The 24654-nt window shown below is 41.1% G+C and overlaps 4 protein-coding genes across 9 annotated transcripts; 2 read left to right on the top strand and 2 right to left on the bottom strand.

Moving 5' to 3' along the window:
• The first annotated feature begins 1206 nt into the window (after positions 1 to 1206).
• Positions 1207 to 6619, top strand: thsd1 (thrombospondin, type I, domain containing 1). The gene is made up of 8 exons (XM_080509537.1): positions 1207 to 1308; positions 2178 to 2292; positions 3032 to 3426; positions 3518 to 4157; positions 4496 to 4657; positions 4800 to 5217; positions 5327 to 5873; positions 5987 to 6619. Exons 2-8 carry the CDS (start codon positions 2241 to 2243, stop codon positions 6602 to 6604), a joined length of 2832 nt encoding a protein of 943 aa, XP_080365663.1. The 5' UTR covers positions 1207 to 1308; positions 2178 to 2240; the 3' UTR covers positions 6605 to 6619.
• A 629-nt stretch (positions 6620 to 7248) lies between these two features.
• fgl1b (fibrinogen like 1B) lies at positions 7249 to 9516 on the bottom strand. Its single transcript, XM_080509538.1, has 9 exons — positions 9465 to 9516; positions 9250 to 9342; positions 8740 to 9007; positions 8464 to 8623; positions 8192 to 8289; positions 7991 to 8079; positions 7784 to 7909; positions 7604 to 7668; positions 7249 to 7441 (listed from the first exon to the last, which is right to left on the bottom strand). The coding sequence occupies exons 2-9, from the start codon at positions 9322 to 9324 to the stop codon at positions 7261 to 7263; spliced, it is 1062 nt and encodes a 353-aa protein (XP_080365664.1). The 5' UTR covers positions 9325 to 9342; positions 9465 to 9516; the 3' UTR covers positions 7249 to 7260.
• A 1907-nt stretch (positions 9517 to 11423) lies between these two features.
• Positions 11424 to 17473, top strand: tpte (transmembrane phosphatase with tensin homology). Of its 4 annotated transcripts, XM_080509144.1 has the most exons (19): positions 11424 to 11584; positions 12069 to 12144; positions 12227 to 12307; positions 12410 to 12457; positions 12597 to 12758; positions 13315 to 13434; positions 14058 to 14157; positions 14257 to 14320; positions 14441 to 14505; positions 14591 to 14651; positions 14731 to 14812; positions 15312 to 15400; positions 15486 to 15547; positions 15636 to 15716; positions 15972 to 16077; positions 16177 to 16274; positions 16359 to 16454; positions 16604 to 16674; positions 16754 to 17473. In XM_080509144.1, exons 2-19 carry the CDS (start codon positions 12098 to 12100, stop codon positions 16857 to 16859), a joined length of 1539 nt encoding a protein of 512 aa, XP_080365270.1. In that variant the 5' UTR covers positions 11424 to 11584; positions 12069 to 12097; the 3' UTR covers positions 16860 to 17473. The 4 variants fall into 4 exon arrangements, with proteins under 4 accessions (XP_080365270.1, XP_080365271.1, XP_080365272.1 ...); XM_080509145.1 differs by lacking the exon at positions 12069 to 12144; XM_080509146.1 differs by lacking the exon at positions 12069 to 12144 and having other exon boundaries at positions 11424 to 11697.
• An 811-nt stretch (positions 17474 to 18284) lies between these two features.
• smpd1 (sphingomyelin phosphodiesterase 1) lies at positions 18285 to 23844 on the bottom strand. 3 transcript variants are annotated; one of them, XM_080509437.1, is made up of 9 exons: positions 23759 to 23844; positions 23273 to 23515; positions 21773 to 22093; positions 21243 to 21523; positions 20729 to 20902; positions 20274 to 20445; positions 20079 to 20155; positions 19619 to 19764; positions 18285 to 19536 (listed from the first exon to the last, which is right to left on the bottom strand). In XM_080509437.1, the coding sequence occupies exons 2-9, from the start codon at positions 23480 to 23482 to the stop codon at positions 19118 to 19120; spliced, it is 1800 nt and encodes a 599-aa protein (XP_080365563.1). In that variant the 5' UTR covers positions 23483 to 23515; positions 23759 to 23844; the 3' UTR covers positions 18285 to 19117. The 3 variants fall into 3 exon arrangements, with proteins under 3 accessions (XP_080365563.1, XP_080365564.1, XP_080365562.1); XM_080509438.1 differs by having other exon boundaries at positions 23631 to 23804; XM_080509436.1 differs by having other exon boundaries at positions 23273 to 23804.
• Positions 23845 to 24654: the final 810 nt, after the last annotated feature.

Genomic DNA, 24654 nt, shown 5'->3' with positions numbered 1-24654 from the left:
TGGTATAACTTTATCTGGTATTTATAAGATGTAGCCATGAATAACACAAAATCTGATAAAACATGAAATAAAATACCTACAAAAGTGAATGGAGGTAAAGAGAGCACTCAAAAAATTGCATTGCATAAAGCTTCTCACTAATCTAATGAATGGTTCATATCAATAATCTTTTTTCATTGGAATGATTCCAGATAAATGTTTTGTGTGGGGAGAATCTAATGAGTTACATAGTCTCACAGTTTCCTGCAGTGAACACAATGAATTGATATTAAATACAATAATTTCTGCAGGTGAATAAATTGTGCATTTCTTTCTTTAGATTTCTTTTAGATAACTTTTTTTTAATAAACACTTGCATATGTTACAGCTTGCTTACTTTGTACACCTACCTATATCTTTGTCATTTCTCAATAATCTTTGAAGTGATTTATATGCAACTGCAACTTTTAACATGTGTTAGTCATACAGTGATGGATATTATGACAGGAAATTTCTCGAACTTAGGCAATCCACTTTAGAGGCTAGTTATAAGAAGGATGAACATTGACATGTTTGGAAGAAAAAAGTAATTTTTGTACTTTTGTGTTCATTCATTAATTCATTACCACCTTCCAAAATGTAGTCTCTTTATGTTTATGTATTTGTCCTTTTCGTCAAAACAATAACAGATCCAAGAACACAAAAGTAAGTTTAAGTAAAAGTACAGATTAAAAAGAGTAATGATTCAACCTCTTCAGGAGAAGTAAAGGGCAGTGTTTGAAACGTATTCAATACAAAATTAAAATCGATGTTTAAACTGATCGATACGCCAGAATACAATACAATACAATACAATACAATACAATACAATAGAACAGAATAGAATATTTAATTAAATCTCTTTTTTAAAATAAACTTCACTTTGTGTTGGGAAGGCGTCAGATAGTCCTGTTTGAATGGGGAGTAAAAGTGAGAGGTCCTTAGATAAATCTAATCTGTGAGTATAAATACATTTAAAATTAAATGAAATTTCAGAAGTACAAAATCTCGTCGAAAACTCTGGCCTTCATTCTCATTTCTTAATTGTTTGATTCAAAGTGTGAAAGAGAGTAAATTCGGCGTTTTGAGAGTCAGCGCGTCTCCATTACGCGCGCCGGACACCAGGGCGCGCCTTCACGGAGCTCCTCCTGACTCTGAGCTGATTTGTGACATTACTCGCAGTTTGTCTGGACGGAGACATGCGCTACACGGAGACACCGTTACTGTTGGGGCTGGATCTCAATTGGCAAAAGTGGCGATGAGCAGCACTACACTGAGTCAACGCAACACGTGAGTACCACAACTTCAATGTCTGGTTAGTTTCAGCATTTTCACACTCAATGATAAAGGCACTGCGAGGTTTGGGACTAATCAGGTTAATTTAAGGGTTGTGGATGCAGTTATGCAATTTCTATCCTACACTCATTGTTTTCAGTCAAATTTGATTGTTTTTGATCCTTGTTGATCCTTGACGCATTTGAATACCAAGCTGTGGACATAAATAGGCACTGGGAGCAATATTTGTAAGCCCTGATTGATTGGAAGTTAATCCAACTGCATGATCCAACATGGTAACTATTGGATCTCTTCTGTAAGTCCAGATTTCTGCACTGAAAAGAATAATTCTGTCATTTCCACAAACACAAAAATAATTTGTTGAGTTAATGTAATTTAATCCTGTCACACACTTCCATCAATTCATATTAAGTAGAATGAATCGAATTTATTCATATTATCTGACCAACATTTAGTAGAATGAAGCATTTAACAACAAGAAACTCAATATGCCCATGTTAATCAAACACATTTCTAATATGTAAACTGAAAAACTGTATAGTTGATTTTATTTTTTGAGTGTGTAAGGAGAACCTTGAGTATTTGAGAGAAATGATGAGACTAATGCATATATATATGAAAACATTCTTAAAGCATCCAAACAAAAGCTTGTTATGAACAAAGTCCCCTTCAACTGTGTGATGGTGAAGACGGCTTGTTATACTCATTGCGCAAATGAAGGGAAGAGCAAGAGCTCCTGTAAACCATCCATTACATACATTCTAACCTTGCACTCTTTCATACTCAGTCTCTTCCTGCTTACAGTATGTTCACTGCTGCCTGACACCATCTTCTCAGTTTTTGCCTTTATTTTTTTATTTTAGTTCAGAGGAGGTGAAATTGGATGGACATGTGGAGTAGGAGAAAAAAGAGGCACAGACTCCGGGATGCCACAAGTTGTCTCACTGCAGCCCTTCCTTCTAGTGTTTATGGGATATGGTGAGCTCTTTTTCCAAATGACACACTGATCAGATTTTGTGAAATGTTGCTCCTTTTCCCACTATGTAATAATGGCTTGAATTGATATAGCGCTTTTTTCAAGGTGAATCAAAGCGCATACAGAAACCATTATTCATTCAGAGGCGTGGCTGCCATTTCACGCCTATGGCCCCTCCGACCAACACCGACATTCATACTCCATTGATACCCATTCGTATGAGGCAATGTGGGTAAAGTGCCCTGCCCAAGGACCCAACGACAATAACTGAAGTGGGATTCCAAACCGCCAACCCTTCGGTTATTAAGTGGGTCATATACCCACTCGACCATGGTTGCCCCTTAATGTAGTTAACTCACATTTAATTGAAAAAGGGAGGCTGTGCTGAAACAAAAGATGGATAAGTGGATGGGGATGATGTATGGTCAGCCTCTTCCTTCCTCACTTCCTCTTTGCTTTGTGAGGCCTGCACAACAGGAATCATGCAGCACAATAGCTCCTAAAATATGACGTTGCCCCCTGCTTTTCCTCTTAGTTCTATCTGGATTCTGTGCATATAAAGTCATGCCTATTGACATAGCCTAGCCTATTACCCACCACATCGATTTAACTCATAATTCATAGCTTGCAAAATCACAAACTCAAAGCATACATATTCAAAGGTTTTTGCGCAACATACTTGAAACTTTGAGTATAAGTTTATGTCTTTCATCATCTTTATATGTGCATGCTGTTCTTTAGCTTTTGCAGAGCTCAATATCTGGCCTTCCTTCCACATTGCCCTGAGCAGCAGCAGTGTTTTTGTGGACTTCAGTTCAAAATGCAACGCCACCATAAGTTGCAACATCAGCCTCTCTCTGGTCAATATGGAAAACAACACCACCCTCCAGACCAGGACTCTTCCTAACAACCAACCGTCCGGTAGGGTGGAGTTCGACTGCTCCTGCTTCCTGTATGCAGGAGCTTTCCGGTTCCTGCTGAGACAGACCAGCATCACCACAGTTTCTAATGCCAGAGGCTCCAACACCAGCAGCAAAGAGAGCACTACCTTGTGGTGGAGTTCAGAACTACAAGTGCAGTGGCCCACCTTCCACATTGCTGTGGATAGAGTCGGAAACCACTCAGGATCCTTTCAGGTAAGACAAATACAACATTAGACTGATTCAACCTGGCTTGGTTATTATTGTCATTACAATTAATGCTCTTCTATTCTGCAACCCTCCCCAGGTTGGAATATCCACAAATGAACATTTTCAGGCTTGCTCCAGTGGCATCGACTCTGCCCTCTTTCTCGAAGTCAGCTATATGGAGTATAACCAGATCGGGCGAAACAGCATCGACAAGGTCCGAGCCCGCACACGGCATTCAATCAGGCCCCTCCGCTCACAGAGTGTCCAGCTGTCCTGCGCCTTTCCATTCACAGAAAGAGACTTCATAAGAGTGGCTATACGTTCTCCTCATACAACACAGGAAGTGAAGAGCTCTGGCCCTCTATACCTGTCTCGGATCTTCTCTTATAAACTGCTGGTGGAAAATGCCCATGCTTACAAGAGTGGCTGTGAAGGAACTATGACTGTTAAATTGATAACCCCACCATGTGCTCACATCAGTGGAAAAGTCTTGCTGTACAGTGACGCAGCAGTTGGTAGAGGCGTTGCTGGTTCCTCTGCATTGATGGGATTTGGACCAGAGGAGCAATCGTCTCCTCCACTAGCCTTTAACTGGCTGACTCAGGGAGAGAACGAGACAGAGTTCAACTGTTCTGTGTTTTATCCGGGAAGAAATAAGTACTGCTTTCGCTTTGTTTTCAACTTCAGTCGTTCCCCAAGTCCGACGCAGACTTGTCTGGTGGTTTACAAGAGTGCAGGTGAGCTTTAATTGATGGTTTCATTGACATTTGGCAGCTGCCATGCATTTTGTAACTCGCTACCTTTGTTTGCCATTCAGCAGCATCATTGTGTCAGCAAGACAGATGATTTGCTGACAGATAAAGTTTTTATGGAGTAAAATAATCATTTAGGATTTATCATCCATATTCTGAAGATTCATAAACTCCTGTCAACGACAACAACATTTCCAAACCAAATAATGCATTATAAGGAAAAGGTTCAGCTTCAAACAGCTCTGTGTCCAACCTCAGCCGTGAATCAGAGCTTGTAAACTGCTAACTTTAATTGCATCGTAATATTTTGCTTTCCCCTGCAGAGTCCTGGGGACCTTGGCGGCCGTGGAGTTTGTGTAGTGTGAGCTGCGGAGAGGGGGTGAGGGAGCGAGAGCGTGAGTGTTTACTGCCCTCAGGCGTGGGAGGCATGCAGTGCACTGGCATGGTGAAGGAACAGTCCCTCTGCTCGCTGGAAGACTGCTCTGGTCAGTCTCTTCTGTTGCTAATATCTATGGCTTTTCTGTTTTTTGTTTTTTGTTTCAATAAACTACTCACTGTTTTTGGAGGCCCAGCCTGTAAACGTGACAGGACCTCATGATTCACCCACTGTTTCTATGTATTCCCCAGTGGCACCTGGTGCTTCTCCCTCTGCTCCACCTGTAAATATTGGCGCTGCACCATTTGGCAGTAACATGGTCGTTGTGGCAGGTATCTCCCTTTGCCTGGCTGTGATCATGGCCACCATTTTGGTGACTGTGTGGCGAAAGTTTTGTCAGGCCCCTCAGTGCAGCTCTGTCCGTCAAGGCTCCATGCATTCCCCTGGAGGGCGCAAGCTCTCAGATGAGGCCTCCATCTGTGGGCACAGTCTCCAAAGACCCAGTCTTTCTGATGCTCACAGCCCATCAGTGGGAGTGAGCGTGGGAGCACAGACAGATAGACCTCCTGTAGGGAGTCCGCCTCTCGCACAGACTCTGGCGATGCCACTATCACAGGATCCAGAAAGACTGTCTCCCACAGGCCAAAAGATGCTGCCACCAGTATTTGGGTATGTTTACAATTTGGAGTACTTCTTACTCTCATTGTATTCTGTGTTTTGGAAAATGTGCCCTTTTACAACCCCAATTTGGGAAAATGAAATGTCATTGTCTTTCTAGGTACCGGCTGGCTCAGCAGCAGTTAAAAGAAATGAAAAAGAAGGGGTTAAAAGAGGCCACACAATTGTACCATGTCTCTTCAAGCCCTGTCCATGACACAGTAGTGGAGACATCTGCTTCACTCACCAACTCTCCCATTCCCACACCAACTGGTTTTGCTCACTCTGCTCTTCCTTTGGCCCTAACAGATGAGGCCACCCACAACCATTTTCGTATTGCAGCTCCTTTTTCTGAGCTGCCACAACAGACGCTGAGGACAACCCCAAACAGACTGAGTCCGAGAGTGGACGTGGTCTTGGGTGCTCCTGTCTCTGGTCATGGAAGTGCAGCCAGCTCAAAATGGCGTGAACGCACAGCTGATTGGGTGGAGATGGTAGAGAGGAGTGGGTTAGCAGGTCTAAGAGGAGGACGAGGAGGAGGAGGAGAAGATGGACCAGTCAGAAGTTCCTATCATAGGAATCCAAATTTCCGGCGGACGTCCAGTTTTAATGACACGAAACTCCAACAACCATCATCTGCACAGTTCAGAGAAAGGAGCATGACCCAGGTTTCCTAAATAACTTCGATTCCCGATTTAGAAACAACTAATTCATGTTTATTTATACTGTGCACTTTCGGGTCAATAATCATGAATAAATGATTATATGCTGTCTTTTTCAGGTGGGATCTCGGACTCTTCCTGAAGGAAGTTGTTGGACTAAACGAGGTTGGGAAAGACAAATGTACCAAGCTTACTCAATTCCTGAACATGCAGTGTCAGAGCAGAAACCCAGAGCAGTGTCCTCTCAAAACAGTGGCCTCAAACACACAGGAACCAACACAAGCAGTTTTTCAGCATCTGAACGTGCACCCTCAGACATCACTGGGATCATGGAGAGGCAAAACATTGGTCAGCCAGTAGGTGGATGCAGAGAGCTTGTCTCTGGAATTGGGGGTCCAGCCACTGGGCCATCCCCTTCTCATGGACTAAACCATTTAGGGGTAGACCGAGCAGAGCGTGCTGAGCAGAATTGGAACCGTCGTGGCCCATCGCCAATCCAGAGGAACATGCTGGCCCGGAAATTAAAGGAGGCTCAAGCCTGCTCTGGGGTCAGAGGTCGTCAGCGGAGCTCTACCTTCAGTGTATCATCCATTGAGCAAAGAAGAGGTCGTTGTTGCTCCCTGCCAGTGCCTCAGGACTACAGCAGTGGTGCTGGATCCTCCTACATGCTGAGCAAAGCAGAACAGAGGATGCTGGACCTGGATCTATCTTCAGTGTTTGTTGGGGAGGACGAGTAGGTGACACACTCTTGGGAGTAGAAACATTGGACAGGTGCTGCCGAATTGAAATTAAATTGGTTTTCTACTAACCCTCAAGTCTACAACATGTTGTATTAATAGATTGTAATGTTACACATTCATCTGTGGGAGCAAATATGTATTTAAGTTCATTTTTAAGCATTTTAAATGCATTTTATATGGTGTTTTTTGTCATATTTAATGCATTTTTTTCACTTGTGTCTTACCATGTTTCTATCTTCTGTTTTCACTGCACTTTGAAAGTACAATTTTATTCTGTACTTCAACAACTGGCACAGAATATTTCATGAACTCCCATACTGGTTACTGTGTTGCTTTTGTTGTGCTTTCATAGTCCACTATGATGGAATATTCTGAATTTGTGATCCAAGCTATGTTGAGAACTCAAAAGTGCAAACATTAAAACAAAAGTGTTTATTTTGAGTAAACATCAAGGAGGCATCAAAGCTGGAATGCTGTTTGCTTTAATGTTTTGGTAGCTTACACTTTACAGGGAGAAATGAATAGAAAAGACACTATATAACTGATCGAAGATAATAGATTTAACCGAAAGGGAGAAATTAAAATGCTGACAGCTGAAATATGACTGTGTTATCTGTTTTAACTAAAGCAAGTGAGTGTATAGGCTGGTGATTTTACATATCCCCTGCTCCACTGCCCACGGTGTCCAAGAAAACCAGAGGTCGAACCTTCATAGCGGTGTGCCTCAGTGAATACCAAAGGCCTTTCCAGGTCCCCCACACCACGCCGTTGTCATACTGACCCTTGTACTCCCCCTTGCGGTAGAAGATTCCATTTAGGTTGGCTGCATGGCATCTGTAGAAGATATTTGGTTTACAACATCAATGCAATGTATTTTCATTAAAAGTTATAAAACCTGAAACTGATTCAGTATTGTAAGCTTCTTTATAATGGTTCAAGTTATCATGCAGCTATGCTAAGTAATGCTGTTATTTGTTTTAAGTTGTAAAGTCTCACCTGTTAAACCACCAACCTGCCTTATTTTCCTGGGCACAGCTTCCTTGGAGGTAGCGATCATTATCCTGTAAATCGTTAAGATTTTGTGTGTTATCACAGTTGTTATCTGTACACAGCAATCTTACAATTGCAAGAATCATAAACATAAGTACTGTGCTAAAATATAAAAGAGTGACTAACCTGATCCCTTGTGCTGAACTGCATACCACCGACAGAGGCCGACCACTGCTCCACCATCCCTGTCCCACCAGTCAGAGCATCTCCTGCTTTCCCACTGTACGAACCGTACTGGAGACGATATTTATCCTGGAAGAGCAAGAAAGGTATATAGAGAAGACTGTCTAACTCTGAGACCAAGAGGCAGTTGTGTCGAACACATTATCTCACAGCTTCACTGGTGATCTTGAAGTTATCATAAAAGGCATAGCTTCTTCGTCCCTCCCAGTCCATCAGATCAATCTTCACCAGGTTTTGGCCTTTTGGACATTAAACGCAAGGAATCACTCAGGAATCATAAAAAGGTTATAATTCACTAAAAAACAAAGAAACCCTTAAATGATTTGATTGTACTCTGTAACGTTTACTGACCTTCTGATAGAAGGGAATGAATTTGCTCATTCCCCAACCAAAACTCATCATTCCACAGTTTGAAGTCACCAAAACCTTCTTTGTAGTCCACCCAATCTCTAAAGTCAAAACCACACTTCTATTTAACTTAATATAGTATAGTTGCTGTTTGGTAGTAACTGTTTAAGCTTTGCCAACAACTCATGCGCAAATATAATCATACTGAAGTTCTTGACATTTTCTTTTTGAATATAAGCTGCAGTTTGTCAACTTTTATGTCACCTTAACTATACCTGTTGAAGTCAACTTTTCCATGTCGTCGTTTCTGAAACACTGTCCACCCTCCTCCATCCTCCATATCACAATAGACTAAAAAGGGCTCCAGTTGTAACTTGGGCCTGATGCGATAGAAACCACTCGATGGCTTCAGTCTGTCGAACAGCTCAGAACAGTCTGGTAAGAGAGTATTCAAAATGACAATACCATTCTTCTGCCAAACATTTATACACCAATCTAATGTTTCGTATTTATACAAAACTGGTATTGCAAAACCTGCTTTATTTTCTTACCTTTGTCATAGACAATTAAGGTTCCTGCAGAAGGAAGTGGTTTAATTATTGTTGCATTCAAGTTGTCTGAAGTCCCACTGGTGTTGTGGTTCACTCCAGGAGTTGTTTCAGTTGGACGTTTGCTGTCTGACACAACAGACTCAAATGGCTGGAAGTATTTGTGCATCTGCACATGATCCACTTGCCAAGTTTTGATCAACAGATCATTCTCTAGTTTACGTATGTTGTTCTTCAGAGCTGCAACCTCTGGCCCACATGAGTTTATTGCCTTAAATGAGGGAAGAAAAACTTCAAATAATGAGATCCATTTAAACATTTTTAAACTCATTATGATATATCGACAAGAGAGAGAAGCAAATATGTGGGCTTTAAAAAGGAACATTCTTCAAAAGACCTTTCTAGGAATTACAGCACTTTGCTATATGTAAAATGTACCACCTTTAAACTTCACATTTTTATATCTTTATAGTAAATACAGAAACAAAAGGTCTATCCTTTCATGATACGTACAAACAGATGTGCAGAACAGATCTTGGTTTGGCATGCCAATGCCAACAAAAGCAACATGACTTCCAGGAAAACCATTGTTGTGTCCGTAGTTCTCTGAAATTATAAATAGTGTTTATATTTGGATGTTTAAAAATCAACTGATACCATAAGAAACCAAAAAAAAAAGCCTGTAAAGGTTTTTAGAATAAGAAAACAGGTCAATACAAGAAGCTTACCTTCTTTTCACAGTGCCTGTCTTGTTTCCTCCAGGTTGTGTGTTCTTCTCCCTTTAAGATTTGTCAGTATTATTTATAGGCTGGGCCAGTTCTGCATGGTCCACATTAGAGGGTCCAGACATGAGCAGTCTCGGCTTCATGGATTGATAGTGCTTCATTCCTCACATACTTGTACTGTTTACCAGTGTTTCGCTTTACGAAATAAAAGTATGCATTATTCATAAATATGTATTGTCTTCTCAAAATGGTTTGTGTTTTTGTTTGATCTATAATTGAGTTTTTAAATTTCTTTCTTTTGCAACATTACTATTTCAGAATCATTCAGTCATCATCACCCGAGGGCCAAAACCAGCCCACAAGAGGTTCCAATTCTGCCCGACAAACCACCAAGCAAATTATAAACATTTCAAAGAAACATCACTTAGACTCAAGTTGAGATATTGGTGATGCTGCTATGGAAGATTACTACCTCAATATGAGTAGCCTAACACTAGCCTCAATGCCATGCTGTCAGGGTGAATTTTTCAAAAACATGCATAATGCAAAATGTATATGTTTCACAGACTTTTGAACCAGATCACACCTATAAAATTGGCTTTATGTTGAGATTGTAGTGGTTTTCCATGGTAATTGTTTGGTTTTGTGACCATACAGACATTTTAATCATGTAATCATGCCACAACAAAGAAAAAACTCCAATGTTTAGATTGAAACGTTTTTATGCCACAATGTTACTGGTCTGGGCCACCCCTGTTTTAAAGAAAAAAAAATGTCCCCTTACATTTAGCAACTTTTTATACTTCATTTGATAATTTTTAACGGAGTAAAACAAATGCAAATATGTGGATCCAAGCTGGGGAAAATAAGTTTATAAAAAAAAAAAAAAAATTATTAGGGCACACAAAGATGCTTCTTTGGTTGCTGAATCAGAGAATGAATCCGTGTATATTAGTAATCATGGCTTTAAAAAGTGGAAGGAAATATATTTTAACATTTTTAAAATATAATAATAATAATAATAATAATAATAATAATAATAATAATAATAGCAGGCTCAATGATCACTCCTCAATGGTCACTTTTGAGCAATATGTGTTGGTTTTGTAACAGGCATTGTAAGAACAGACCATCCATTCTTATTATGCCTTAAATCACAACCTTTTATTGTTAAACGATCAATTTAAATGATCCAAAAAATATTTTGTTGGCTCTATATGATATCAAAATGTCCCTCGAAATACCTTTAATCTCTTCCATGAAGTGCTTCTTCCATTCACTTTGCATGGGATATTTTTTCGCGGTTTATTGCTATTTATTCGGAAACCTCTTTAGACATACTCCCGAGCGTTCCGCACGCTTTGATAGGCCTTTTGTGTCCATGCTACCAAGGGTAGAAAAAAAAAAAAAAAACAGCAGGAAAATGATGATGAAAATAATAATACGATTAACCGGCCGCCGGTTATTCCGCCAACTATGCCAGGGTTAAATTATGGGGATACGCTTTTTTCCCCCTCTTCAAAACACAGGATTCCAATGCCTGATTTCGACTGGTTTTACCAAAACTTCACAAAAATAATAAAACAGTTCAAATAAATAAATAAATAGGAAAGTCACTGCGTTGGCATGTGCGCACGCAGCTCTTTACGCACGCAGCTCAGCTCTCTCTCTCTCTCTCTTTCTCTCTCTCTCTCTATCTCTCTTTCCCCGCAGGAACAAGCTGTCTGGAGTTTGGGAATGCAGCACATTTTACATTTAATGATTGAAAGCAGATGTGAGGGCGGGCTGCTGCTGCTGGCCTACTTTTTTCAAACCAGTGCTACTTTTACTGACTTTGTGCAGGAAGGTGACGCTTGGTCAGAAAGAGATCTTGATGGGAGAAGATGAATAAAAACTAACAAAGTGAAAAAGTGGGCTGGGCTTTTTTTTTCTTTTTTTTTTTCTTTTTTTCCCCCAGTGAAGTCCAGGAAGTCTCGAAACCGCTACGTTTGCAGAAACGATGAGGAACTCTGGATGGGTTGAAAAAAAATTCTACCCAGTTAACCTTTGAACCTTCTTCCTTTGCCCGCACAAGAAGTCACAAGACGAGTTCTCGTATAATTTCACGGATGACAGTCCACACGGTAAGCAGGCAGGCGTGCGGTGGGGCTTTGACTTGATTTAAGTCGCTGTTTTTTGGTTTTGTCTTTAAACCCTGGAAGCTGTGGACAGGATTGTGGGGAAGGTGATTTCTCAGGTACTGACGAATTATATTGAAATTTCTTCGAAGTTACTTTGAACTAATGTTGGATGACTGCATGCTCCCCTCTCCTCCTCTGCACTATGTTTTCATGCTTGATCAACACAACTGCTGAACATTGCATTAGAAAGTTTATATAGTGAGAAGATCCATACATCAATCCACCCATTCATCCTTTGCTTTCCCCTGGAGCTGATTTTAAAAGATGTCTCAGTATATAAGTGACTTCAAATTTTCCACTACACTTATATAGAGAGATACAGAGTTTAAAGAGGGGAGTTAAAGATTTCCACTTGACTCTCCACTTTTAAACAGCAGCTTCATGAGGATATTTAACCTCCACACACACTTGTTTTCACACTCCACAGCTCAAACCAAGAAAGAAGGTACCCACATCATGTCCTCCGTCTACTTTAACCCCGGATCAGATTCAGGGGTGAATGGGTAAGAAATACTCTGTGTGTGCACACCAGTTGATGTGTTTGATAACTTATGCTGTATGTCACTGCATCTTTAAATGTGCCAGGAACGTTGCAAAGATGGAGGACGCCCAAGTGGAGATTGATGATGGAAAGGCTGAAGATGTGGTACCAGATACAATGTACCAGTAAGTACTGATTTTTGGGAGTGGGGGTGGCTTGATTTACTCATGATTGTTCAATTAGAAGTGCATCTGTAAACCAGTATCTTCCGTATTCTTTATCTTCAGAAACATTAGGAAAAAGATCACTCCATTTGTCATGTCCTTTGGAGTTCGGTGAGTTTCCCCCCCCCACTTTTTTTTAAAAATTATTCTAACATTTTCAAAAAGGTAATGAGTCACTACAGGGATTTTTACTTCCCTGTCAGATTGTGGAAACAAATGTTGTCACATATGATTACGCTCTCTCCTGCAGCATATTTGGAGTGATACTGATCATTGTGGATATCGTGCTTGTGATTGTGGACTTCTCCCTGCCGGCGTTGAGCGTAGAGGCCAGAGACGCTTTGGAGGCTGTGTCCCTCATCATCTCCTTCTTCTTCCTGGCTGATGTTCTCCTGCGAGTCTACGTGGAAGGGTGCGTGAGAACGGCGGCTGATGCTCTCAGATGTCTGGCAGTGCAGTCATTGTCATTTCACTGTATTTATTGTCGTGGACACCCTGTCATTAACTGGCCAGTCATGCGGTGTTTTGTTATCTCATCACCTCCTGTCTGAGTCTTTGCAAATCCTTTCTCATCAAATGTGTAATTTCTGCGTTTTTCACGGACTTTCTGATCGTATTTGACTACACAAAGGAAATACTCGCTGTTCTCAGAAAACTGTTGCGGTGCTTTGTAAACTCCTCAAAATGTAGTCGCTATTGCACGGCTGCCTTCGTGTAAATCTGAGTGTGCAATTTCCCAAAGACTGATGCAAACATTCAAAGAAGTCCGCGTCAGCAGAAAGTGCGTGTGATTATCAGTTCAGCAGGATGCCACGAAGAGGAAGCTGTTCAGGAAATGTATGGCATGTTTGGGGTTGGGCCTTGAGGCGGACAGTTGCTTTGCTCAGCATCTGTGTTGCAGGATAGTACTTTGTTTTTCTTCCAGCGACCTGCTAATAATCTCATCCCTATTTGTGCGTCCGTTTTAGTTTCAAAGTGTACTTCAGCTCCAAGCTGAACATCATCGATGCCTGTGTTGTGGTGGTCACGCTGGTGATCACCATGATCTACACCTTCACTAACCTGTCAGGCGCCAGCCTCATCCCCAGGTACCAAGCTCAGGGTCTAGAATTCACATTTTAAAATGTTTAGCTCTATTTTATTTTGTTTGCGGACTTTGACTTGGCACTTGCCACATTTTTTTGCGCTGATTTCATAGACGTGTCATTAGATTCACATGACATTGGACCTCAATACATCAGTCAGGTTAATTGTTATGGTAGATTTTTAATGGTGTTATTTAAAAACAATGTTCAATCCAACTTTCCTATTCTTAATAATCCCAGTCAGGGCTATTTAGTTCAGCGGTCTGCCCAACGTAACCAGGACAAATGAGTATGAAAACATAAACTGCAACATTTAGGTCAGTGATTAGTGTGCAGGCAGATATAATCAAAGTACACACAAAACATTGGAATTACAAGACTGCAACACAGGAGCAAGGTATCTCACCTGTCCCCATGACTGCTCCTGAAGCATTCAAAAAAAAAAAAATTGCAATTATAATCCATATTTACAAATATATCGAGCAGTGATGTACTGTTTAGTTTTGCCTCACCCTGATGTTATCCTGCATTTAATGTCACTTTTGCACCAGTTAAAAAACATATGGCGCCAGTATGAAGACTTTTCGACATTATACACATCATGTGTTATCTGTTATCTCTACCAGAGTGGTGACGTTCCTGCGATTCCTGAGGATAATCATCCTCGTGAGGGTTTTCAGGCTGGCGGCTCAGAAGAAGGAGTTGGAGAAAGTGACCAGGAGGATGGTAAAATCCTCACCACTGGACTTCACACACCGGGAAGATTATGTCTGTGTTGGCATGAAGAAATGGCCTCAGAAGAATAACCTGTCGTTTAATTTTCAGGTTTCTGAAAACAAGCGGCGTTATCAGAAGGATGGCTTTGACCTTGACCTCACATATGTCACAGGTGGGTTCTTGACGCTGTGCGAAAGTGGAATAAAACTTGGTGCTTACCAGAAATGATATCTTAAAAAAAAAAAAAAAAACCAGGTTATGTTCATGTTTTTGTTTTTTTTGTTCGACATAGATCGTGTCATCGCCATGTCTTTCCCCTCATCTGGGAAACAGTCTTTCTATCGGAATCCAATCAAGGTAAGTCTGAATCCTGGACGCGTCCAATTCACATTTCACCTCCACATAATCTTGAATCAGCTTCTTTTTCTTTTTCCCTGTTCAGGAGGTGGCCAGGTTTCTCGACACTAAGCATGACGGCCACTATAAAGTTTACAACCTTTGCAGTGAGTTTCTCCTCATGTCACGTGTGTCATGTTGCTTTTGTGTGGAACTACTCAAAGCATGTGATTAATATATTTCCAGGTGAGAAAGGATATGATCCCCAGTTCTTCCACTACAGGGTCGAACGGGTGTTCATCGATGACCACAATGTTCCCTCTTTGGAGTGAGTGAACAGTTCTACCTGATGTGTCTTTTCTTCCTGTTTTCATTAGAGTTCACATATGCTGACAGACACAGATAACCTCTTTTTATAGTTACTGCATTTATGCATCCTATATTCTGTGGTTTTTCTATGTATTTGACAGCACTCTAGTATTTTCCTCAGCATATTACACAATGGTGTATTTTTGTCAGTTTTAATATCTTGATGGCATCGTCTAGTATGCTATGATGTTTTGATCGGTATCATGGAATTTGTGATTGCTTCATGCTATTTTGACAATACGTGTATTAATTAATGCCAAGAACACATGGTGTGCAATGGTACATATTTCCGTTTGGCATCTTGGTGCTTATATTCATAGTATATGTGTACACAAATTATTGTAACGATCCAGATGTATTGCTTATGTTGCACTTTTTCAAACCGATTTGCCGTTTCCATGAAGATTCTGACGCATGCAGAAATGTGGTTGAACGTTTTTGTTGTCGTTTGTGCTCAGGGACATGCTGAAATACACCGCGAACGTGAGGGAGTGGATGTCTGCTAATCCACAAAATGTCATCGCGATTCATTGTAAAGGAGGAAAAGGTGAAGCAAGTGCATATTTAGTTGTATTAGTTAGTCATTTGATCATTTAAATCATACATGTTCTTGTGACTCCTGCCTTCCGCAGGACGCACGGGTACGATGATATGCACCTGGCTTATCGACAGCGACCAGTTTGAGAGTGCACAGGTACAGCATTGTTATATTGACATTTATGAATAAGCAATATATTTGGAATTATAGCCACCTATTTCTGTTTTTTTTGGGGGGATGATAGGATAGTCTGGATTACTTTGGTGAGAGGAGGACAGACAAGAGTCGGAGCTCCAAGTTCCAGGGAGTGGAGACACCATCACAGGCAAGGACAACCCCAGAAACTGTCTTGAGTGGCGACTTTCATCTTCAGTCGGTGTCAGAAGCAACTACCAAATTCACTGAATGTTAAAGATGTTGTCTCGTACCCCGAGTGAAAAAAAACCCTTCAAAATCACTTTAATTCTACAGTAAATATTTAAAATATACTGATATGACTGATGATTCAACAGGTTACGTCTTTGTAGACTCATAAAATCTTGATATTTTAATTTTTTTTCGTTGTGTGTCTCCGAAACAGAGTCGCTATGTGGGGTACTATGAGATCATGAAGAATAAGTTCAACAGACAATTGCCTCCCTCCAAAAGCCTCGGGATCAAGAGCATCCGCATCAACTCCATAGCAGGTAACCAGCAAATCCACAGGACACCGTCACCCCAGTAGGGTCCTCCACTTCCTGTGTGTATATATGTATATATATAATCACCTGTATGCTCTTGCTCAGGGGTGGGTAAAGGGGATGGCAGCGATCTCAAAGTGAAGATAATTGTGAAGAAAGAGCTGGTGTTTCAGTGTGTGTGTGCCAAACAGGACAACTGCACAGTGAGTGTCACACACCTGATTTATTTGTACATGTGTGTCCTATTTTGTTGAGTGGGCGACTTGATGCCTTTTGAATGCTTTTAGGTATTTCCCGACGTGGGCAATAATGCAGCGGTCATCAGCTTCCAGAATGGGCCTGTGGTTGAAGGGGACGTGAAGGTCATGTTTGAATCAAGTGCTGTGAGTGCATCTTTCTATTAGTCTGTTGGCTTCTCCTCTAAATTCAGGTTTTTTTTCAAAATAAGACTTAAAGATTATATATCAGGATCAACTATTACATGTACCCTGATGGCCCCGTGATTGAAATAACATTTTGTTTTAATACTTAGGGTCTACCAAAAGGATATGAAGATGTCCCATTCTACTTCTGGTTCAATACCTCGTTCATTGTGGAAAATAAGTATGTTAATGTTACTTATTAATGCAGAGCTCAGCTTTGACTGTGTTTCTCATTCAATTTTCCTTCAAACTGTCCTCAGGCTGATTCTACCCAGGGAAGAGCTGGACAACCCACACAAGCCAAAGACCTGGGACCTTTACAAGGAAGACTTCGGTGTCACTATGTTCTTCTCAGATCCTGAATAAAATCCCTGTATGCATACAAAAAGGAAACTGTGGCATGTAGTTTTAATGGTGGATGGTGAATTGAGGCAGAGGAAGCAAACACTAGATTAAGAACGAAAACGCTGAAGGTTTAAGTGGCTAATAGCCAATATGATTATGTTTTTGGGTGAAAGGGAAGTAAATCATGCACTGAACCAAATCAGGTACACTTGTTTTGTAAGTTTTGAAGTTGAACCCTTTAAAAAAAAAAAAAATAAAAAATGTATACTTAAGGAAATTGCGTTTCCAAAAAGTTTGGCTGTCTTTTGTACAGTCAGTTGCTGGACGACTACACTAATATGTCCATCCCTTTAGAACTATTCATTCATTTTTATATAATTCTCACTATAAAGCTATTACTGGTTGTTGTAGCACAATGATTATTTACATGGAGGTTGATGTGAAGACAGAAATGATAGAAACTGTATACAAAATTAGTGGAGCAGTTTCATCTTAATATCAAAGTTTCACCTCATCTCAGTGATCACGTTTTTTTTTTTTAATAAGTCAATTTGCTGTGAATACCAACACTAAGAAGAATTTATTTGAACTGTAAATGTGAATTTTGTATTCAACAGGACCTGTGGCGAATGCTGGACGGCAAATAAACTGTTAAACTGGTGAAATGTGCATTTCTTGTTTACGTTTCAGAAATGTGTTATTTTAGTCCAATGTAGGATAGAACTAAAAATATCACCTTAATGACCACTGACACAGAATAGTAGAAAACAAAAATCCCACAGTGAAAACCTGAAGCATCCAGCTGGAGCTTGAACTCTCAAGATGTCCTGGTTGTATTTAGAGCTTTGATATCTTCAGTTAGCCATTGCTTGTACAGAACCAAACAAAATTATCAGTGCATCACAAAACAGACATGGTAGGCTGATACTAGAATAAAAGTAAAGATTTACAACATATTTTAAATATGAATTTAATGTTTTACTTGTGTGAATATCAAAAAAAAAAAATATTCGTTGTATTTTCAGACTATTTTTCTCTACCACTAGAGGGAGCTCATGTACGCGACTTTTAAAGGGAATTATTGTATCCAACAAGAACTAAACACAAAGAAAATGTGGAGTTTACAGAAATTCATTATTGATTTTGCAGCTGAATATACTAAACTGCAATGGAGAATCATAAGATAAATTAAAAAAAGAATCAGAATATAAAGAGGTATTTCAAATTGCATGCATTATCTTATTTAAAAGCAAAAAAGGATAGGGGCCTGTTTGCACTTTGAAAACCTCTGGAATGTTGCTTCGAGTTAATAATTCAGTTGAAACTAAGATGCTACTCCTGTTGAGTACATGAGATATTACTGTTAACATCTTCCACTCAGACATGAGTCGAGGCAAAAGCTTTTATTCACATTTTATACATTTCTAAATTAATTTAGGAATGCCTTACTTGTCTTGGGCATATCAAACAATCACAGACCCAAACCGGAGAACCTTCTCATGTCATCTATCACATTTGTCTGTTCAACCAGGTAATAAACTGAGCAAAGATCTAAAGTGCAGGCAGGATGAGAAACACTGATTTTTCTTCTTCTCAAGGTATCTTTGCTGAGGCAGATAGGGTAGAGCAGTGACCTAAAGACCAATAGCTGTAAACAAGGGGTTATCAAAACAAGGTGAGAATTTAAGAGTGGAACTGATACACTTCATCACTATCAAATCCAAGCAAATGGTAAGATTGCACTGTAAAACCTTATGCCGTCTATTTCAAAGTAAACTCTTCAATGTACATTGGAAATTTCAAATTAGGTGTTTGAAAACCCAATGAAGGTTCGGGGACTTCATGAAGCTGCTGATCATACCCATAACACAAAAAAGGGAACCTTAAACGATGCAATATTGCTAAGGATTCAATCATTGCCTGAAAAAAAGGCACCCATTATAGTAGAACTGACAAACTCCTATGTTGTATGCTTTACATGGATTCCTCAATATCTGCTTTTCAAGTAAACTCAACATGTGACAGTGCAACTAAAGCAGTCTTTGACACAATCGGTATTGCAAAAACAACAGTTGGACAACTCCATGAATTTATGCGGCTCAACTGAAATTCTTTCAGAAACCATCAGTTAAATTAGTACTTGATCACAAGTCTTGTTGCAATTAAACATATGCTCGATGAACCTGCAACAAAAATACTTTTGTTTTTGGTTCAATGCTATATTTGGTCATATTGCCCCATCCCTCCATCCTGACCAGTCGGTCTAAACCTTTACCCGGTCAACAGAGAGTCTTCCTGACGGCCCGAGCCAAATTTCCTCCGAAGCCATTGAGGGCGTCGCACAGCTCCAGCTCATCGTAGCGTCCGCTGCGCAGGGAGCAGAGCTCTCTCGTTTTGCAGGCTTCCTTGCACTGCTCCGACACGTGTCCTTTATGTTTTAAGTACCAAAACTTCTGGAATACGCGGTCGTCTTTGACGAAGGTCTGCAAGAGTCCATCACAGTCGGAGGGGAACAGAGTTGGGAGACCATACGCTTCCGTGGCCCGGTACAGTAGTTTCCACTGAGGGTTTGGTTCCGGAGCGTGCGGCGCCGAAGGACCGTGGTTTGCCTCCGTCAAGTTGAGGATGTAAGTTTCATGGTCAAGCACCAGTCGAGAGCTGTCGTGGTAATTCCCATCCACGTAATAAACTCTGTATCCTGAAAAACAGTTTCAGTTCAGCTTTGCAAGTCTGCCGCTTACAGAATATTGCAACTTAAAGCAACCGGCGTGTGAACTCACCTGGGTTGAGATTGACATAGGTGGTGACACTAGGAGCGATAAACGCCACTCCTAAAGGTCGCGTCATGGTGGCCTCGTCATAAAACATCTCAAACTCATCCAGGTGTGTGTGGCCAAAAAACTGCCCGGTGATCGTGCTTTCATATCTGTGAAAAGAAAATGAAAAATGAAATAAACAACTCGTGCAACTTAAGAACAACATCAAAAATCACAGGCGGGGTGTGTGCAACAAAGGAGGAAACATGACAAGTGATTTCTGGTAAGAAGTCAGCTTGAGGCTTACGAGCATCACATTTCAAGTAAATGATGCCTGGTCTGCACATGTGAGATTTGCAGAGAGGAACTTTCAACGGTCTTCTCGACCGCAATGAACCCCCACCGAAGTGGAAGTACTTCCCTCAGTCATAAACACAAGCAGCTACGCACTGCACCTTCACATTGTACAGCATTCTGCGGCTACCTGTTGACAATGTGATAGTAGTTCCAGCTCCAGCTTCCCAGACACAGGCCGGGTGGTATGTGACCAATGATGTGCACCTAAATAAGGAGCACATGAAATAATGTTGAGGAACCCTGCGGGGCTAAGACGGTCTGAGCCTCATTAAACAGCACGTGGACTTTTCAATCGACTAGCCGGCTTCACGACTGAACTCACCTTCTCTCCCTTGTCCTCGCTGGCCTGGAGGATTTGGACCAACCACTGCAGCTGGTTTGCCGGATCGCTGGAGTTCACCATCAGCCAGAAGTTTTCTCGTGCACAGAAGTTCATGTTGAGAGAAACCACCCTCAAACCAGGCTGAATTTCAGCTGTGTAGAAACCCCCATATCTGAAATTACAGCCAAAGACATACATTGGTGACTGAATGAGCCATAAAAATGCCAAACCTTCAATACATAGACGAATATTCTGAGAGCTGTGACCACACTGGTCATATTTCACATTCTTGTACTTTTAAGCAGAAGTGAAACTAAAAGTGAATAAGCATACGGATATCTCCTTTATGATCTAAAGTTAACTCACAGCAATTATCAAGAAGGTGACTTGAACTACACAAGAAATGTTCAATAGCGCACCTTTAGATCAAACAATAAACACAAATGATCAACAACCTCAAAGTCTTCAAAGCCTGCTTGGGCAGCCATGGTGCCCATTCCTCCGCCATGGCATCATAGAGCCAAGAGGCCGATCGGTTGCCGTGAATGAAGGGCGGTGGGAAGCTGTTCACGGGCGTGCTCTCGTGGTTTCCAATAGCGGGGTAAACTGTGACGTTGGGTCCCAAGTGTCTGTGCAGAAAAACGGCAGAAGAGGTGAGAGTCAACAGCTGCTTGGATCAATTCCAGATAATACTGGACAAACACCCGACAAACGCAGCAGAAATCCCATGCTTAATATTATCAGCACACTTTGAGCCGGAGTACACGAGTAGCGTGTTGTTAATGAATTCCAATAGTCGCCGTTGGTCAAAAGTTGAACTATCTCAAAGAGCTGTCATTTCTACACCGTGCTTCAGCAGATCTTCCATTAAAACTGCTCTGGGGCAGGTTTCTCAAAAAGCTGAACGACAAGTTCTCTCTATTGATAATGAAAATAGCAAATCACAATGAAAATGAGTTTTAAGCTCACTTGTGGATGAGTCTGGAGATGACTGTGAGCTCTGACAGTTGCTGCTTCCTGGTCTGAGACCAAACATTGTGTGCCGGTATATCCCCAGTCCAGTAGACCCAGTCCCACGAGCCCGACTTGGCTGCATTCTGCAGCAGGTTCTCCACCGTCCACAGGGGAAGGTCACACTTGCTGTAGGTTCCCCAGTAACCAGCCTCCCTGCGCCTCCAGGTGGGAGAGCCCGAGTCATTACGACAGCACAGAGGCTCCTTGCAGTCGGCAGCACTGCCAACTTCATACTCCTGTCGGTGGAGAAATCGATGGAAACTAAGTCACGTGACCACAGTAAAACCTTAAAACCCAAGTAAATCAGTGACCTGAAACTCGTGTTTTCACAGTGTGACCTAAATGTAATCTATAAATTCCCACACATTAACTGAAATACACCATTTGAGGCAGTAGAGAAACAAACAAGTCATCACACACATGAAAAATGACAAATAAATCAATAATATTCTGATTTAAATGTTCACTTTGCAGGATGCACTGACCTTATCCCAGTGGATGTCGGTGAGAAATAAGACCCTGCTCTGTGGGGAGCCCGGTTTAGGAGGAGAGGGTGGTTTCACAGGGGGCTTAGGGACCTTGGGCAAGGTGATGTTCCAGGGTGCGTAAACATCAAACGCGCCACAGGAAGGGCCCACCAAAATCGCACACGCCTCACTGGGCCACAGCAGAGACTGTTGCAGGGCTCTTATGAAGTCATCCCTGAACAGCTCGATAATTTCGCGACACACTTGCTCATCAGCCAAATGGAGACGGATGCACGCTTCACTCACAGCGCGCGCCACTCGTTCTTCATTTGCATCGTTCTGAAAGGGGTGACAAAGCAGAACAAGGTATGCCAAGAGGGTTAGAATTTAATACATGGATGCTCAAGCCCTAAAAATGAAACTGCACCAACTCAAGACCTTTTTTTTTTTTTTAACTAAACAAAAAAGAAGTTGGTACTAAGACACGGACAGAAGACAGCATTGAAGTGGTGTCATAACAGTTTCAGTACAACAATAACCTTAAAAACAAAGTGTGCAGTTCAGGTCAAACTCTATATTGACAAGCCAAGTAGTTCACTGTAGATCAACAAATGGATCACATGATAATGGCCTCTCATGGAGGTTTTGTTTGCTGAATCAGCAATAAACACCAGCAGATTTTCAAGAAGCAGAATAGAGTTGAGCCTTTGGGAAACATATTTTTTTCTCTTCAGATACTTAACAAATCAGTCCCCATAGAAGAAATGTTAAATCATTTGAAAGGGCAGAAAATGATCCTGACTCTCAGCAGAATTAAAACAGAACGAGCGATACAGAGAGCAGTAAGGATTAAATAAATCCCAAGAATGCTCTAAATTAAATATTTTAAACCACAGTTCTCAACTAATAAAGGTGAATGTGCATCTTTGACTGGAGTAATACATATATAGAAACCTTGTGAGAAATACACCAAATAAAAAGCCTGGTTGAAAGATCTCAGGTTAATTTTGAAGATATTAAATTAGTCGAAGATGAGTTCCAGTAGTGTTGCTATAGAGAAAAGTGTCCCGTGAAGTTTCAATGGGTCAAGAGAGGTACAAAAAGTTTAAGTTTGGCTACATATCTGTGTTTTACACAGCCTGTAGTGTCTTGGGAAAAAAAAAATTAAAGAAGTTATTAAATTAAGTTTCAAGTGCAAAAGAAAAAACTCTGGGTCTCTTTAAGAATCCAGGTGTCATTTTTTATAGCAAAAGAACCACTTTCTTCCAGGTTAGGGTTAACAAGCCAAAATCTTAAAGACTGTAACTGGCTTTTGATCAGGTCGAGCTTAAAGGCTGAATTTATTTTAAATAGTGTTAATGTCTGGCCAAAAAAAGATCAGGTCATGTGTTAGATAATGAGGTCTGGGTTTAATTGGATTGGCTTAAAAAAATAGTTTTTCTCATGTGATTTCCCAATTCAACAACAGAATCTGTTTAGACTTTCACCGATGGCTAAGAAACAATATAAAGGCATTACAAGAAGGGCGATATCGAGGATGGTGAAGACAGTTTTGCACAGGGGGCAGGTGACGTTCCTCCAGTTAAATCCGACTCTCTGGTGGTCGATTAGCTCCAAGAGGTCCAGCCGGGGCTGGCTAGAGGACCGAGCCGGGAGGCAGAACCCAAACCCGGCTAGCATTAGAGCCAGAGAGCTGGTAAACATGAGCTGCCGGGTGAGGAGCCTCATCGTCCCACCGCTGTCTGTGCACTTCCGCTGGTACTGGGCGAGAACAAACAACAAGGTACAGTGTAAGAAAAGTATAAAGTAGCACATTTCTTTAACCAACCATAAACAAGTGATACAAAGTTACGACACAAACAAAAACATCCGGTACTTGCAAAACTCCACGACACACAGCAGCTAGCACGCGACGTAGTTCCTCAGCGCTCGCGCTAATACTCTCAAGTGTTCCGCAGAGGTGAACGACGTGAATAAAGACAGATGGGACGTTTCTTGACAGACCTGCTTGTAAAAAGGACAAACTGCTCTGAACGCAGGGTCGAGGTGCCCTTCCTCATACGGCTCCTTCAGCGTATGAAGCGCGCGCCCGCTGCTCCCTCACTCGCTCTCGTGCAGACTCGGAGTCAGCTGACGTCACGTGTGTTTTCTTTTACTCGGGCTCTACTCAACAGACTCGTGATGAGAAACCCGACTCTTTGAACTGACTCATGGGTTTTTGAGTCGTTTATCCAAGTTAATCGGTTGTCTGAGTCATTTGATTCGGTTGCGCATGCGCACTATTTCCACCGCTGAAATACTTCTGAGGAAAATAAACAATAAGTACACACTAGTTTTCAGTGGCCTTGAACTCTTTATTCTAGATTATGTGTGTTTCTGAGGTTTATTTGAACCAGGAAATAAATTAAATAAATTATTAAACTGAATAAATACCCGATATCCATAATGGCAGATATACAGTGCATATTAATTGTGCATATGATTTTTTCCCCTCCAATATTGTGATTTTTCTTTTTTACTAGCATCAATAAATAACGTGCTGTTCAGAGGGCAGAACTGATTATAAGGGACAATATTAAACGGAACACAATACATGCTACAGTCATATCGTAAGATTATTTATTGTGTATTAATTCATGTATTATTTTATGTATTTATTTCTACAAGCTCAGTGAAACAATGTGGTTTTTTTTCACCACCATCACTCAGAAAGTTTCTGAGCCCACCGCAGCTGCAGACCTTCAGGTGAGGAAGGGGCGGAGCCTCACTGCTTATGAGGTGAACTGAGCTCAGCTCATTGCATAAGTGCTGACTGACTCAGTTTCGATGAGTTTCGAGCTGACTCAGGCAAGCAAGCTGAAGGACAAAGGAACATTTTCGTGGCAGGGTCACTAATACCT

The sequence above is a fragment of the Blennius ocellaris genome (genome assembly GCF_963422515.1).
Source record: "Blennius ocellaris genome assembly, chromosome: 14".
In the NCBI taxonomy this organism is placed as follows: domain Eukaryota; kingdom Metazoa; phylum Chordata; class Actinopteri; order Blenniiformes; family Blenniidae; genus Blennius; species Blennius ocellaris.
The sequence above is the reverse complement of the archived record's forward strand: the minus strand, read 5'-3'. Positions and strand labels throughout refer to the sequence as shown.

Coding starts and splice junctions, on each gene's coding strand:
- thsd1 (XM_080509537.1), top strand. CDS start 2,241: ATGCCACAAGTTGTCTCACTGCAGCCCTTCCTTCTAGTGTTTATGGGA. Junction 3,427..3,517: donor ACCACTCAGGATCCTTTCAG/GTAAGACAAATA, acceptor AACCCTCCCCAG/GTTGGAATATCCACAAATGA. Junction 4,658..4,799: donor CTCGCTGGAAGACTGCTCTG/GTCAGTCTCTTC, acceptor TGTATTCCCCAG/TGGCACCTGGTGCTTCTCCC.
- fgl1b (XM_080509538.1), bottom strand. CDS start 9,324: ATGGTTTTCCTGGAAGTCATGTTGCTTTTGTTGGCATTGGCATGCCAA. Junction 8,290..8,463: donor GGAAAAGTTGACTTCAACAG/GTATAGTTAAGG, acceptor TTTTGACTTTAG/AGATTGGGTGGACTACAAAG. Junction 8,080..8,191: donor TCATTCCCTTCTATCAGAAG/GTCAGTAAACGT, acceptor AATGTCCAAAAG/GCCAAAACCTGGTGAAGATT.
- tpte (XM_080509143.1), top strand. CDS start 12,023: ATGAGGATATTTAACCTCCACACACACTTGTTTTCACACTCCACAGCT. Junction 12,458..12,596: donor GTCATGTCCTTTGGAGTTCG/GTGAGTTTCCCC, acceptor TCTCTCCTGCAG/CATATTTGGAGTGATACTGA. Junction 14,506..14,590: donor TCTATCGGAATCCAATCAAG/GTAAGTCTGAAT, acceptor TTCCCTGTTCAG/GAGGTGGCCAGGTTTCTCGA.
- smpd1 (XM_080509436.1), bottom strand. CDS start 23,569: ATGTGCTACTTTATACTTTTCTTACACTGTACCTTGTTGTTTGTTCTC. Junction 20,903..21,242: donor ATCTCCAGACTCATCCACAA/GTGAGCTTAAAA, acceptor TTTTCTGCACAG/ACACTTGGGACCCAACGTCA. Junction 20,156..20,273: donor GCGAGGACAAGGGAGAGAAG/GTGAGTTCAGTC, acceptor CTCCTTATTTAG/GTGCACATCATTGGTCACAT.